This window comes from Chiloscyllium punctatum, chromosome 1 (genome assembly GCF_047496795.1).
Source record: "Chiloscyllium punctatum isolate Juve2018m chromosome 1, sChiPun1.3, whole genome shotgun sequence".
NCBI lineage: Eukaryota > Metazoa > Chordata > Chondrichthyes > Orectolobiformes > Hemiscylliidae > Chiloscyllium > Chiloscyllium punctatum.
This window is the reverse complement of record NC_092739.1, coordinates 15,696,694-15,712,135: the sequence shown is the minus strand read 5'-3', so window position 1 is coordinate 15,712,135 and position 15,442 is coordinate 15,696,694. Positions and strand designations below refer to the sequence as shown.

General features: G+C 41.8%; 1 protein-coding gene across 3 annotated transcripts in view; it reads right to left on the bottom strand.

Moving 5' to 3' along the window:
• Nucleotides 1–15,442, bottom strand: part of naf1 (nuclear assembly factor 1 homolog (S. cerevisiae)) — a 258,554-nt gene that overhangs the window by 55,468 nt on the left and 187,644 nt on the right. For all 3 annotated transcript variants that reach the window (XM_072572957.1, XM_072572784.1, XM_072572871.1), the window contains exon 6: nucleotides 13,175–13,335. In XM_072572957.1, coding sequence (XP_072429058.1) covers nucleotides 13,175–13,335 — 161 coding nt within the window. The remainder of the gene's footprint in view (nucleotides 1–13,174; nucleotides 13,336–15,442) is intronic.

Below are 15,442 nucleotides of genomic sequence, written 5' to 3'. Positions count from 1 at the left end.
CACACCGCCCCGTGGCCCAACATTTCAACTCCCCCTCCTACTCTGCCGAGAACATGGAGGTCCTGGGCCTCCTTCACCGCCGCTCCCTCACCACCAGACGCCTGGAGGAAGAACGCCTCATCTTCCGCCTCAGAACATTTCAACTCCAGGGCATCATTGTGGACTTCACCAGTTTCCTCATTTCCCCTTCCCCCACCTCCAGCCTTCCAGCTCAGCATCGTCCCCATGACTTGTCCTACCTTCCCATCTTCCTTTCCCACCTATCCACTCCACCCTCCTCTCTGACCTATCACCTTCATCCCCTCCCCCGTTCACCTATTGTACTCTGTGCTACTTTCTCCCCACTCCGACCCTCCTCTCATTTATCTCTCCACCCTGCAGGCACTCTGCCTCTATTCCTGATGAAGGGCTTTTGCCCGAAACGTCAATTTTCCTGCTCCTCGGATGCTGCCTGAACTGCTGTGCTTTTCCAGCACCACTCTAATCCAGAATCTGATTTCCAGCATCTGCAGTCATTGTTTTTACCTCCCCACTTCCCAACCTCATACTTTTTATTCAAGTTTTTCTTTCTATTCTACACATTTTGACGAAATTGGTGTGTTATTCTCTTTTTCTAAGGAAGATACAGTTCATCAGTAATTTTCTTCTGACACATAGATTGGCACAACTTAACCAGCATCAATATGGAACTTAGAATATCTTGCATCAATGTACATTTCTAAAAAAGGATCCTGTATCAAACTTCCCTGTTTGACTCTGCATTTAAATACTCCCAAATTTGGTAGCTATTAGAGGCAAGGACAGGGATGAAGAGTAGACTTGAAAGTTAACCCCTGATGATGCCTACAACATGCAACTTGAAAGAAAAAGGAGGATCAACTTGCTTGCGATTAAATCCTGAATACCCGACAATCCAGTGGAAAAAGTCCCAGCCTTTCTTTATAACTCAAACCTTCCATATCCAGCAACATCCTGGTAAATCTGCCCTGAACCCTCTCCAGCTTGATCATATCCTTCCTGTTACTGGGCAACCAGAACTGGACACAGTATTCCAGATGAGGCCTCACCAATGTCCTGTATAATCTCAATATGACTTCCCAACTCATCAAAGGACTGAGCAATGAAGGCAAGCATACCAAATGCCTATATGTGACATCAACTTCATGGCACTGGGGAAACAAACTGTAAAGGGAAAATAGGAAGCCTAAATAAAATCTACCTAAACATTTGTCTTGTACCTGTCGCGAGTTTGTTATCAGAAACCACAGCAAGAGGCAATTCAGCCCACTGTATCTGCATGAGTTCAATAAACTAGCCATCTGTTTGGAAGGTGATTGAATTACACAGATTCTGTATAAGGCATACTCATCATGAGTCACAGAAAACTAGCATGCAGGTACAGCAGAAAATAAAGAAAGCAAATGGAACGTTGGCTTTCATAGCTGAAGGAATAGAATGTAAAGGTAAGGAAGCATTGTTGCAACTATACAAGGTATTGGTGAAACTGCACCTGGAGTATTGTGCACAGTTTTGGTCCCCTTGTTTGAGGGGAAAGATATATTGGCATTGGACCAAGTTCAGAGGAGGTTCACTAGATTGATCCCAGAGATAAGGGATTTGTCGTATGAAGAGAGGTTGAACAGTTTAGGCCTACAGTTTCTCAAATTTACAAGAATGAGGAGGGATCAAATTGAGGTATTCAAGATGATTAAAGGTGTGGATAAAATAGATGTGAAGCGGATGCTTGCTCTTGTGGGGCATTCCAGGATGAGAGATCATAGGCTTAGGATAATGGGTTGCAAATTTTAAAAGAGTTGAGAAGAAACTACTTCTCCCAAATGGTTGTGAATCTGTGGAATTTGCTACCTCAAAGTGCTGTGCACAGCCCCATAAACTTGGGCAATCAATCATGGCACTGGGGAAACAAACTGTAAAGGGAAAATGGGAAGCCTAAATAAAATCTACCTAAACATTTGTCTTGTACAGACTTTTAATTTTTATAGCTCTGGTTAAGCAAGTGATTCTAATTTTCTTCCACTAACGGAAATACGATAAATGCATTTAACAACATATTTATTCAACTGAGACCCAACTTTGATGATCATGAGAGAACTACAATAACAGGCGGAGAGAGGATGTGCCCAGAGAGTAAGAAAGAAGCAAATCAAAGGTTGGAAGATGACTGACAGCTCAATTCAGAGTAAACTCAAAAACTACACGGACGCCTTCAGTTCCAAATATCTTTGATGCTATTAGCTTGGCTGACAGATTATAATCAAACACTCATCACCTCTCATGCAAAGCAATTATTTCTAATATAGGAGACAAATTTTCAACTAAATTATACTGATGCCCTTTAGTTCAAAGGCAATAGTCATGTCAATTTATGTAGCCCCACGAACATCTTGGGATCAAATATGACACTGAGGTAGCAAACAGCTTGGCTGAGCCAAAGACAGCTGCAAGAAGAGGGATGACAAACAATAGTTGAATACATGAACGACAGAACTTTAGGGAGCACTGATGATCAGAGGGACCTTAGAGTGCATGCAAACCAGTCCCTTAGAGTATTGGGGAGGTTGATAAAGTGATTAAGACATATAGTATACATTAGTTGAGACACAGGGCTCAAAAGCAGGAAGGTTATGCTGGAATTGTACAAAGCAATGGTTAGGTCACAGTTAGAATCTTACACACATTTCTGAAAATCACATTACAGCATTGGGGAAGGCACAGAGGATATTTACCTGGGCTGGACAGCTTCAATTATTACTGCCTGAAAGGAGTACTCAATTTTTTTTTAAACTCCGGTATTCTTTCCTTGTGTGACATACAAAAGACAGAGAACCTATTCAGCTTTACTTAATCAAACGCTTCCTTATCGGAATGTTTAGGTGGTAATACTCAGTATAAAATATAAATTCGTTGAAACAGTTACTTCTTACTTCATCGAACTTAACTTCAACTTTACCTCACTTCATTTAACTTCGCTTTATTTTACTTAAACCACATTTAACACTAATTCTAATTCTACAAGTTTGGCTTGAAACAAATACGAGTAGAAAATAAGGACTGCAGACGCTGGAGAACAGGGTCAAAAAGTGCGGTGCTGGAAAAACACAGCTGGTCAGGCAGCATCCTTGGACGAGGAGAATCGATGTTTTGAGCATAAGCCCTGCATCAAAAATGAAACAAATACTACTCTGATTTGAATGAAGGACCAATGTTTGCTCTCAGTGGTGATCTTGCGTCATGGTTCATCATCTTCTCTGAAGACAACTCCAGGGTATATACTTCTCAAATTCTAGTTTTGAATGTTCTTCCTGCAAAACCCTTTGTTCTGCTAACTTTTATCACAAATGGTGCTCATTTCCAAGAACTTCCTTGGCACTCAGCCAATGAATTGACTAAATCTTGATTACAATATTCAATCTCAGCCATTGGAGTTTTACTGGTAAACAACTCCCAAATGATAAATAGCCCTATTCTGTATTCCAAACAAGGTAAAGTGGTGTCCACCTGTCTAGCCAACTACCAGGTTACTTGCCTTATTTGGTCAACAAAGAAAACTGCAGGTCACAGCTTACAGAACAGGTTATAATATGTCCTGGCTGTAGCTTTAACAGAGTTCAGATTTTAAACTTGTTTCACCAAAATTCCCAGCATGTTTGATTGTAGCTCTAAACCAGGAGAGAAAGTGAGGACCGCAGATGCCGGAGATCAGAGTAGAGAGTAAGGTGCTGGAAAAGCACAGCAGGTCAGACAGCATCCGAGGAGCAGGAGAATCGATGTTTCGGGCATAAGCCCATCAACAGGAAGCCCCAATGAAGGGCTTATGCCCGAAATGACAACTCTCCTGCTCCTCGGATGCTGCCTGACCTGCTATGCTTTTCCAGCACCACACTCTCGCCCCCACCATGTAGCTCTTAACCAGTTTTGTGCCATTTCTGCTGCATGACTACATTAGATTAAAAAAATTGAACAGACTGGGTTATTTTCCTTACAGCAGAGGAGATTGACAGGGTGGTAATGTCAGAGTCATAGAGGTGTACAGCAGGGAAACAGACCCTTCGGTCTAACCCGTCCATGCCGACCAGATATCCCAACCCAATCTAGTCCCATCTGCCAGCACCCGGCCCATATCCCTCTAAACCCTTCCTATTCATATACCCATCCAAATGCCTCTTAAATGTTGCAATTGGTTCAGCCTCCACCACTTCCTCTGGCAGCTCATTCCATACACGTACCACCCTTTGTGAAAAAGTAGGTCTCTATTATATTTTTCCCCTCTCACCCTAAACCTATGTCTTCCAGTTCTGGACTCCACGATCCCAGGGAAAACACTTTGCCTATTTACCCTATCCTTGCCCCTCATAATTTTGTAATCCTCTATAAGGCCACCTCTCAGCCTCTGACGCTCCAGGGAACACAACCCCAGCCTGTTCAGCCTCTCCCTATCGCTCAAATCCTCCAACCCTGGCAACATCCTTGTAAATCTTTTCTGAACCCTTTCAAGTTTCACAACATTTCCGATAGGAAGGAGACCAGAATTGCACACAATATTCCAACAGTGGCTGAACCAATGTCCTGTACAGTCACAACATGATCTCCGAATTCCCGAACTCAATACTCTGACCAATAAAGGAAAACATACCAAACGCCTTCTTCCTTATCCTATCTACCGGCAACTCCACTTTCAAGGAACTATGAACCTGCACTCCAAGGTCTCTTTGATCAGCAACACTCCCTCGGACCTTACCATTAAGTGTAGAAGTCCTGCTAAGATTTGATTTCCCAAAATGCAGCACCTCGCATTAATCTGAATTAAACTCCATCTGCCACTTCTCAGCCCATTGGCCCATTTGGTCAAGATCCTGCTGTAATCGGAGATACCCCTCTTCACTGTCCACTACACCTCCAATTTTGGTGTCATCTGCAAGCTTACTAACCACACCTCTTGTGCTCGCACCCAAATCATTTATGTAAATGACAAAAAGTAGAGGACCCAGCACCGATCCTGGTGACACTCTACTGGTCACAGGCCTCCAGTCTGACAAACAACCCTCCACCACCACCTCTGTCTTCTACCTTTGAGCCAGTTCTATACCCAAATGGATAGTTTAGATTAGGTTTAGATTAGATTTAGATTAGATTTCCTACAGTGTGGTAACAGGCCCTTTGGCCCAACCAGTCCACACCAACGCTCCGAAGAGTAACCCACCCAGGCTCATTTCCCTCTGACTAATGCGGGCAATTTAGCATGGGCAATTCACCCAACCTGCACATCGCAGGTTGCTGTTTGCAGATAAATTTACACCCCCGAGTCTTTTAAAGGTTGAAGACCAACATATCCCTGTCAGGATGAAAGATAAGGATGGCAAGATTCGGAAATCCTGGATGACAAGGTATGTTGAAGTTTGCTTTCCCAAAATGCAGCACCTCACAATCATCTGAATTAAACTACATCTGCCACAGGCCTCCAGTCTGAAAAACAACCCTCCACCACCACCCTCTGTCTTCTACCTTCAAGCCAGTTCTGTATCCAAATGGATAGTTCTCCTTGTATTCCATGAGATCTAACCTTGTGAACCAGTCTCCCTTGGGGAACCTTGTCAAACGCCTTACTGAGGTCCATATAGAGCACATCTACTGCTCTGCCCTCATTAATCCTCTGCATTTTTTGAAGAAGTAATGAAATCAAGTTTGTGAGACATGCATAAAGCCATGTTGACTGTTCCTAATCAGTCCTTGCCTTTCCAAATACATGTATATCCTGTACCTGAGGATTCCCTCCAACAACTTGCCCACCACCGATGTCAGGCTCACTGGTCTATAGTTCCCTGGCTTGTTCTTACCACCTTTGTTGAACAGTGGAACCACGTTGTACAACCTCCAGTCTTTCGGCACCTCACCTGTGATTATCGATGATACAAATATCTCAGTAAGAGGCCCAGCAATCACTTAGGTAAAAACAATGACTGCAGATGCTGGAAACCAGATTCTGGATTAGTGGTGCTGGAAGAGCCCAGCAGTTCAGGCAGCATCAGAGGAGCAGTTCCCTCGCTTCCAACAGAGTTGTAGGGTACACCTTTAGGGTGAGAGGGGAAAAATATAAAAGTGACCTAAGGGGCAACTTTTTCACACAGAGGGTGGTATGTGTATGAAATGAGCTGCCAGAGGAAGTGGTGGAGGCTGGTACAATTGCAACAGTTAAAAGGCATCAGGATGGGTATATGAATAGGAAGGGTTTGGAGGGAGATGGGGCGAGTGCTGGTTGGTGCGACTAGATCGGCGCAACTAGATTGGCATGGACGAGTTGGACCGAAGAGTCTGTATCTGTGCTGTACACCTCTATGATCCCCTGACTCTATGACCTGATTAGGTCTTGGGATTTATCTACTTTTATTCATTTCAAGACATCCAGCACTTCCTCCTCTTAATATGTCCTTACTGTATTTGGAAAATCCCTTTGAAATCTCCTTAATTCTATTTGCCAAAGCTACCTCATGTCCCCTTTTTGCCCTCCTGATTTCCCTGTTAAGTGTACTCCTATTGTCTTTATACTCTAAGGATTCACTCGATCTATCCTGTCTGTATCTGTTAAATGCTTCCTTCTTTTTCTTAACCAAACCCTCAATTTCTTTAGTCATCCAGCATTCCCTATACCTACCAGCCTTTCCTTTCCCCCTAACAGGAATATACTTTCTCTTGACTCTAGTTATCTCATTTCTGAAGGCCCCCAGTGGAGTGCCACAAGAATCCGTACTGGGTCCACTATTTTTCATCATTTATACAAATGATTTAGATGTGAGCATAAGAGGTATAGTTAGTAAGTTTGCAGATGACGCCAAAATTGGAGGTGCAGTGGACAGCGAAGGAGGTTAACTCAGATTACAGTGGGATCTTGATCAAAGGGCCAAAGGGCTGAGAAGTGGCAGATGGAGTTTAATTTAGATAAATGTGAGGTGCTGCATTTGGGAAAGCAAATCTTAGCATGACTTATATACATAATGGTAAAGTCCTAGGGAGTGTTGCTGAACAAAGAGACTTTGGAGTGCAGGTTCATAGCCCTTTGAAAGTGGAGTCGTAGGTAGATAGGATAGTGAAGGCGGTCTTTGGTATGCTTTCCTTTATTGGTCAGAATATGGAGTACAGGGGTTGGGAGGTCATGTTGTGGCTGTACAGGACATTGGTTAGGCCACTGTTAGAATATTGCGTGCAGTTCTGGTCTCCTTCCTATCGGAAAGATATTGTGAAACGCGAAAGGGTTCAGAAAAGATATACAAGGATGTTGCCAGGGTTGGAGGATCTGAGCTACAGGGAGAGGCTGAACAGGCTGGGGCTGTTTTCCCTGGAGCATCGGAGGCTGAGGGGTGACCTTATAGAGGTTTACAAAATCATGAGGGGCATGGATAGGATAAATAGACAAAGTGTTTTCCCTGGGGTGGAGGGCTGCAGAACGAAAGGGCTTAGGTTTAGGGTGAGAGGGGAAAGATGTAAAAGAGATCTAAGGGGAAACCTGTCCACTCAGACGGTGGTACGTGTATGGAATGAGCTGCCAGAGGAAGTGGTGCAGGCTGGTACAATTGCAACATTTAAAAGGCATCTGGATGAGTATATGAATAGGAAGGGTTTGGAGGGGTATGGGCCGGGTGCTGACAGGTGAGACTAGATTGAGTTGGGATCGCTGGTCGGCATGGACAAGTTGGACTGGAGGGTCTGTTTCCATGCTGTACATCTCTATGTCTCTTCCTCGCTCTCAAGGATGCCTCCTAATTTTGTATCACCTGCAAACCTACTAATCATACCTTGTACATTCATGTCCAGATCATTTATGTAAATAACAAATAACAAAGGTCCCAGCACTGACCCCTGTGACACACCACTAGTCACAAGCCTCCAGTCCAAGAAACAACCTTCAACCATCACCCTCTGCTTCCAATCATCAAGCTAATTTGAATCCAAATAGCTATCTCTCCCTGGATCCCATGCAATTAACTTTCATGACTAGTTAGCCATGTGTGACCTCAAAGGCCTTACTTAAAGTCCACATAGACAACATTTGCTGCCCTGCCCTCTTAGTTATCTCTTTGAAAAACTCTGGCAGCAATTGTCAGACATGACTTCCTGCGCACAATTCCATGCTGACTATCCCTAATCAGACCAAATTTTGGTTGATCCTGTCCCTGAGTATCCTCTCCAACAACTTACCTACCACTGAAGTCAGGCTCACTGACATGTAGTTCCCTGGCTTGTCTTTGCTACCCTTCTTAAACAACATCCCAATTCCTCTACTCAATGCCTAGACTGATGAAGGCCAGCATGTTAAATGCCTTCATCATCATTTCAAATAAATTAGCTACCCTCAAGTTTTCCAAAACTTCACCAGTGGCTAGAGATGTAGCAAAAATCTCTGCAAGGGCCTTTGCAATTTCTTCTCTAGCCTCCTACAATGCCAGAGGACTTGATCAGGCCCCAGGGATTTTTCCACCTTAATGTGCTTTAAGGCTGCAAACACCTTGTCTCTGGTAATACGTATGCAGTTCAAAACATACCCACTTGCTTCCTTTATTCCACAGCATCCATGATTGTTTCCTCAGTAAACACAGAGGAGTAATATTCATTAAAAATCTCCATCTCCTGTGGCTCCACACATAGACTGCCAAGTTGAACTTTAAGGGAACCTATTCTCTCCCTCGCCACCCTTTTACTCTTATTAATAGCTATAGAACCTCTTGGATTATCTTTAACCTTATCTGGCAGATCCATTTCATACCCTCTTTTTGCTCTTCTGATTTCCCTCTACAGTGTGCTCTTACACTTTTTATAGTCATCTAAGGATTCACTTGAGCCCGATAGCTGAAACCCAATGAGTACCACCTTCTTTTTCCCGACTAGAGCCTCAATATCCCTAGTCAGCCAGGGATCCCTAAACCTGATAGCTTTGCGCCCTTTACCTTAATAGGGATATACTTTTAACAGGCTCCCATTGCCAGTCATTCCTTTTCTTTCAAACATTCACCCTATCAACCTCTGCTAGATTCTGCCTAATGGCCCCAAAATTGGTCTTGCTCCAGTTTAGCACCTTAACCTGTGGACCTGTCCTAACTTTATTCATAACTATGTTAAAACTAAGAGAGTTATGGTCATTGGACCCAAAGTGCTCTGCAACTGACACTTCAGTCACTTGCCTGACTTTATTTCCTCAGAGGGGGTCCAGCGTTGCACCGTCCCGAGTAGGGCCCTCTATTGTTTTAGGAAACTTTTCCTGAACACATTTGATAAACTCCATCCTGTCCGTGTCTTTTATACTCTGGGTAGCCAAGCCAATACAGGGGAATTTAAAATCTCCAACCAACATACACTGTTATTCTAAGATATCTGCAATCTCTCTATACATCTGCTCCTCTAGTACCCGCTGGCTACTTGGGGATCTATAATACAGTCTCAACAAAGTGACCATCCCCTTCTGTTTCACCATATGACTTCATTTGATAACCACATAAGAATACCCTCTCTAATGTCCTTCCTTATCAAAAGAGCAACTCCCCCTCTCACTTCTTGTATTTCTGTCACACCTATAGCTTCTGTATCTTGGAACATTGAGCTGCCAGTCCTGCGCTTCTCTCAGCCATGGTTCTGTAAAATAATATTCCAGTCCCCAGAGCTAATCAATATGCTGAGCTCATCTGCCTTACTAGTCTGGCCACGTGCACTGAAATAACTTTAAACCATTTACTGTGCTTCCGACTACTCTGAATAGTAAACTTGGTCTCGATGGCCAAGGTATTTTCCCCTAACTTCTCGATGGCCCCTCTCGTATTCAGAGTCCCATTGCCCTGTTAAACTAGTTTAAACCCTCCTGGGTAACACTATCAAATCTCCCGCAAGGATACTGGCTGCCCCACCATGACCCCCTCCCTCAACCACCCCACCCCCCCGGTTCAAGTGCAACCTGTCCTTCTTGTATAGGTCACCTCTGTTCCAGATGAGACCGTAATGATGCAAGGACTCAAAACCCTGCCCAATTAACCAGTTTCTCATCCACGCATTCATCTGGCCTATCTTTCTATTTCTATCCTCACTGGCGCGTGGCACTGGGAGTAATCTGGACATCACTAGCATTGATGTCCTGCTTTTTAACTTCTTCCCTAACTCCCTATATTCATTTTGCAGGATCCTATCCCCTTGTTTACCTATGTCTTTTGTACTGACAAGCACAATGCGTCTTTTTGCCAATAAGCTATGTCTGAAATGTAGTGGAAACAAAGTGCTGAAGATTACAGTGGATCAGGTAGCATCTATGGAGGGAAAGCAAATTACCATTTTCTCTCCACGGATGCTGCCTGACCCACTGTGATGTCAACATTTATTGTTTTCAGTACAAATTCCAGCATCTGCAGTAACTTACTCCTACATCTGAAATGTAGTCTTTGTTGTAATGCAGGAAATGTGGCAGCCAATATGTACACAGCAATGTGAAAATGACCAGGTATTCTTAAGTTAACATGACAAAAGTAGAATAAGTATTAGCTAAGAAACTGGAAATAACTCTCCAGCTCAGCTTCAAAATATTGCCAAGGGATTGTTACATCCACATGGAGTCATACTGGGTTTCTGTTTAATGTTTAACCTGAAAGATGGCACCTCCCAATGCTCTGAGAAATGCAAAGCAATGTCAACCCTTGATTTCTGTGACTAATCCCCGGACTGACACCTGAATCTTTTGCCCCAAAGGTGAGAGTAATACCAACTAAGCGATGGCTGGCCTGTCAATGCTGGAAAGGAGATGAGGAAGAAATATTACAGCAGATCTATGAAATGCAGAACAACAATCATGGGAGATCTTCAATGCTGCCAAGTAAGCTCATAAGAAAGGAGGGGGGATTTAAGTTTGTTTCGGAAGTGTGAACAGGACATTCATTCACCATCAATGTTGGCTAGGCCAGAATTTGTCACTCATTGCTTAGCGTCCCTGAGAAAATAATGGCGAGCTACCCTCATGGACAGCTGCAGTGCTTTTGATGTAGGAATACCTTCAGTGCTATTCGGGGAGGAAGTACCAGGATATTGACCTAACTGCAATCAAGAATGTACAAACTCCAAGAAATAAGAAATCAATCAGAACAGACAAGATAAAGAAAACACTTAGCAATTGTGATCAAGCTGTATTAAAGGTTAATATAAAAATTAAGGAGGACATGATTAAGACAGAGACTGAGGCAGTAAATTAGAAGATAAAAAGCTGATTTAAAAGTGGATGATAAATGGATCAAGGGAAAGTGAACTACAAAATGTATTGAAATATGGAATCATTTAACTGTGATCAAATGAGTCCAAGATAAAAATAACTATTGAAATATCAGAGTACACCAGTCTAGATTACAATATAGAATACCTGTTATAGCAACGCATCATGTTAAAGATACAATATAAATTTAAGTTGTTACTGAGTTCCAAAAAAAGGCATTTAACAAAGAGAGTAGATATGTCATAAATGAAACAAATTCAGAGAGGCTAAAAACTCCTCAGCTCATTAGATTGCATGAGCACACATTAGAAGTTGCCAGGGTAAAGAAAACAAAAACACTTAGATTTTTTTTTAACAAAAATTCATCAGAAGTAGTGCTAGTGTTACAATCCTCATGAAGGAACTATAAGCCAAAAATAAGGAAATTGACTGAATTACTGCCAAATGAAGAAATTACCAACAAAATTCCACTCTTTGGATTAAGAGTTAGAACCAGTGAATTAAATGCTAAATGAAAACAGAAAATGCTGGAAAAACCTAGCTTGTTTGGCCCTTCTGTGAAGAGAGAAATACGGCCAACATAGAGTCCAATATGACCACCCTCAGATCGAGAAGTTCCAGGACAAGATTAGAAGGCTGATAATGAGGCAAGGAGAATCCATGGCTATGTAAATAAAGGCAAAGAATCCATCAGCAAGCTGCCTGATACTAATTTAAAAATTACTGGCTGGTCCTCAACTGACCAATTATGCTTGTCAGAAAACAAGAAAAGATTTGTCTAAATATCAAAGAGTAAGCAGAGAAAGTTAAATGGCAATTTGTTAGTAGTATAAAATCTTGAAGAGTATTGAGGGAATGAATTGGGAAATAGTTTCTAGTGGCAGGAGGATTGATACCAAATTAAGATAACTGGCAAAAGAATTACATGCAACACTAGAAAGAAGGCACTCACACTATAACTCACTATGGTCTGAGGAAGGGTTGGTGAATAGTGGTAGGGGTCCAGGAAGACATTGCACAATTTCCTTCCAAACTAGTCATGCTGTTCATTCCTCAATGACAATGGATTTCTTACTGTTCATTGCAATTAGGATTAGAAGATCTAGATCATTGCTTTAAAAATAAACATACTTTTGTCTTTTCCTCCCCAGAATAGAAACAAAAAATTAAGTTAAAGACATGGAACACCTTCTCAGTCCAACATAATTAGTGCTGTTTAAAGTCATTAACAATACATGAAAAATGAAAAAGAAATAAATAAACATGAATGCGTGCTAAGTTGACAGGTGCAAGCTACAGCACTCAGTTAAGCTAACTGAGCAACATTTGCCATTGAATCATTGGTTAAGACTGTCAGAAATCACCCCTGTTATGCTAAAATTAATCTAGGCAATCTAAGTTGATAAAATCAATAAAGGAACAGAACTTACACCCATATGCTAAGCTGCTTCACCAACTGAGTCTACTTAGAGGCAAACTCTACTTAATTTTAACGACAGAAGCCATTGGAACTACTGGCCATAACTCTACAAATGCAACCATTCACTCCAGGCAAACAATACTAACTTATTGTTGAGGGTCTTTTATCTTTAACTATATTTAATCATTTTAAGTTCTTTAATTAGTAACTTTAGCAGTTCACAGCAGTATTTTGCAATAAATTAAGTTCTTGGTTAAGAATAAAGCTTTGGTGCTGGTTATTTTTAAATTGACTCACTCAAATTACAAGGGGCTATACACAATTTCTTAGCTCAGGTCACTGAGCAAATCTTTTTACATGGTTGTAATGTTTGGAAAATAACCCTGTTTTCACAAGGAAGCGTAGTCAAACACGATTGGATAAATGACACTTCTTCACTGAAAAATTATTCTTCGCTGAAGAATTGAGAGGTTGAAGTCTAAGATGCGTGAAAAATAACTTACTGCTTGAGATGCTCTGCAAAGATGTACTGAGTGAAATCCTTCACTGCAGGGGCAAAATAAAGCATCTCTTGTAGCTTTATTTCCTTAACAGTGACGTCTTCAGTAGAATTGAAACGTAGAACGTAAAATGGCTGAGAAACTGGACCAAACACCTCAAACACCTAAAATGCAAGCAGGGAATCGAAACAAACTTTAGACACTTATCAGAAATTGCATAACACAAAAATAATGAAGTCAAGTTGCATGGAGATTGCTTTATTAAAATCATTTTAAAAGGGAATTTTTCAAAGAAATAGAAATATTAGATAAAATAATTGCAAGTCAAGAAATTTTCACCAAGTGAATTAATACACTCTATCATGTCAATTAACTAACACAATCCTAACCTGCTTTTTGTAAATAAATATATTCAATACGAATAAATGTGTGAGCAGCTGAATGACCAAATTCTCCAATCTAAAAATTAATACAGCATGTAGTTTGAATGATTCCTTGTTATGATGATGGACCAGAACCTCAAAGTACTTATTGATGCATTTCACTCTGCAGTACAAAATGTATTTCCTAAAAAAGGACTGCTGCAGAGAGAAAAAAAAAACTTTGGATACAAATTCAGAGACTGTCTGGCAAAGTCCTGTGTAAAACCCATGGAATGTCACACCTGCCTCAGTAGTCATGGTTCCTGGTGACCCCACCATCAACACTCATGGGTTCCAACATCCCCAGTCGTGCTTCTCAGCATCTCCCTCTGTCAACAAATTTAGATAACCCAAAAAAGAATTTCATAAGCAAGATAATGTGTGTTTAATGTGTGTTTCTGTTCGTGTGAATGGCAAGGCTGGCAGCAGTAGGGAACACTGGATGACGAGAGATACTAAGGCTCTGGCAAAGAAGTTGGCAGCGGCATATTCAATTTATAGGCAGCTGGGATCAAGTAAATCCCTTGAGGAGTTTAGAACACGTAGGAAATCGGGAGGCCAAAAAGAGGACAGAGATATCTTTGGATTCCCCTTGAAGTGCCAAAAAGAGTAATTAGGGGGGGAAAAAAAAAAAGTCTTAAAGATCAAACAGGCCATCTGTGTGTGGAATCACAGACAGGAAGAGGTCCTAAATAATATTTCACAACAGTATTTACAGTGGAGAAAGACAGGGAAGTGAGGGAACTTGGGGAAATAAATAGTAATGTCTTGAAAAGAGACCACGTTACAGAAGAGGTGGTGCTGGGGTTCTTAAAATGAATAAAGGTAGATAAATTCCCAGGACATGATCAAGTGTATCCCAGGACATTATGGGAAGCTAGGGAAGAAATTGTGCAGTCCCCAGCAGAGATATTTATACCATCAACAGCCATGGACAAGGTCCCAGAAGACTGCAGGGTGGTTAATGTTGTGCCATTATTTTAAAAAGGCTGCAAGGAAAAGTCAGGGAACTAAAGACCAGTGAGCCTAATGCCAGTGGTGGGCACATTGTTGCAGGGGATTCTAAAAGACAGGATTCACATGCATTTGGAAAGGCAAGGAATGATTAGCGATAATCAGCATGGCTTGGTGTTAGGAAAATCATGCCGTATAAATTGATTTTTTTTTTGAAGAGGTGACCAAGAAGATAGATGAAGGCAGAGCTTTAGCTACATATACTTTCGCAAGGCCTTTGACAAGGTTCCACTTGATAGACTGGTTCATAAGGTTAAATCACATGGGATTCATGGAAACCTAGCAAACTGGGTACAAAATTGGCTTGAAGGTAGGAGACAGGGTTGTGGTAGAAGATGGTTTTTTGGGCTGGAGACCTGTGACATAAGGATCGGTGCGGGTCCACTGTTGCTTGTCACTTCATTAAATGATTTGGATATGAATATAGGAGACCTAGTTAGTAAATTTGCAGATGATACCAAAATTGATGGAGGTGGTTATCCAAGAGTACAATGGAATCTTGATCAGCTGGTCCAATCGGCCAAGCAAAGGCAGACAGATTTTATTCCAGATAAATGTGTTTTATTAAGACAAGCCAGGACAGGACTTAACACAATTAATGCAATGGCCCTAGGGAGTGCTGTCAAACTGAGATATCTAGTGGTGCAGGTATGCAGTACCTTGAAAATGGCTTCACAGATCAAGGTGGTGGTGAAGGCAGCATTTGGCCTTCACTGGTCAGAGCAATTAGCACAGGAGTTGGGATGTCACATTATAACTGGACAAAGACATCGGTAAAGCCACGTTTGGAGTACTGCACATTATTCTGGTCACCCCCATTTAGGAAGGATGTTAT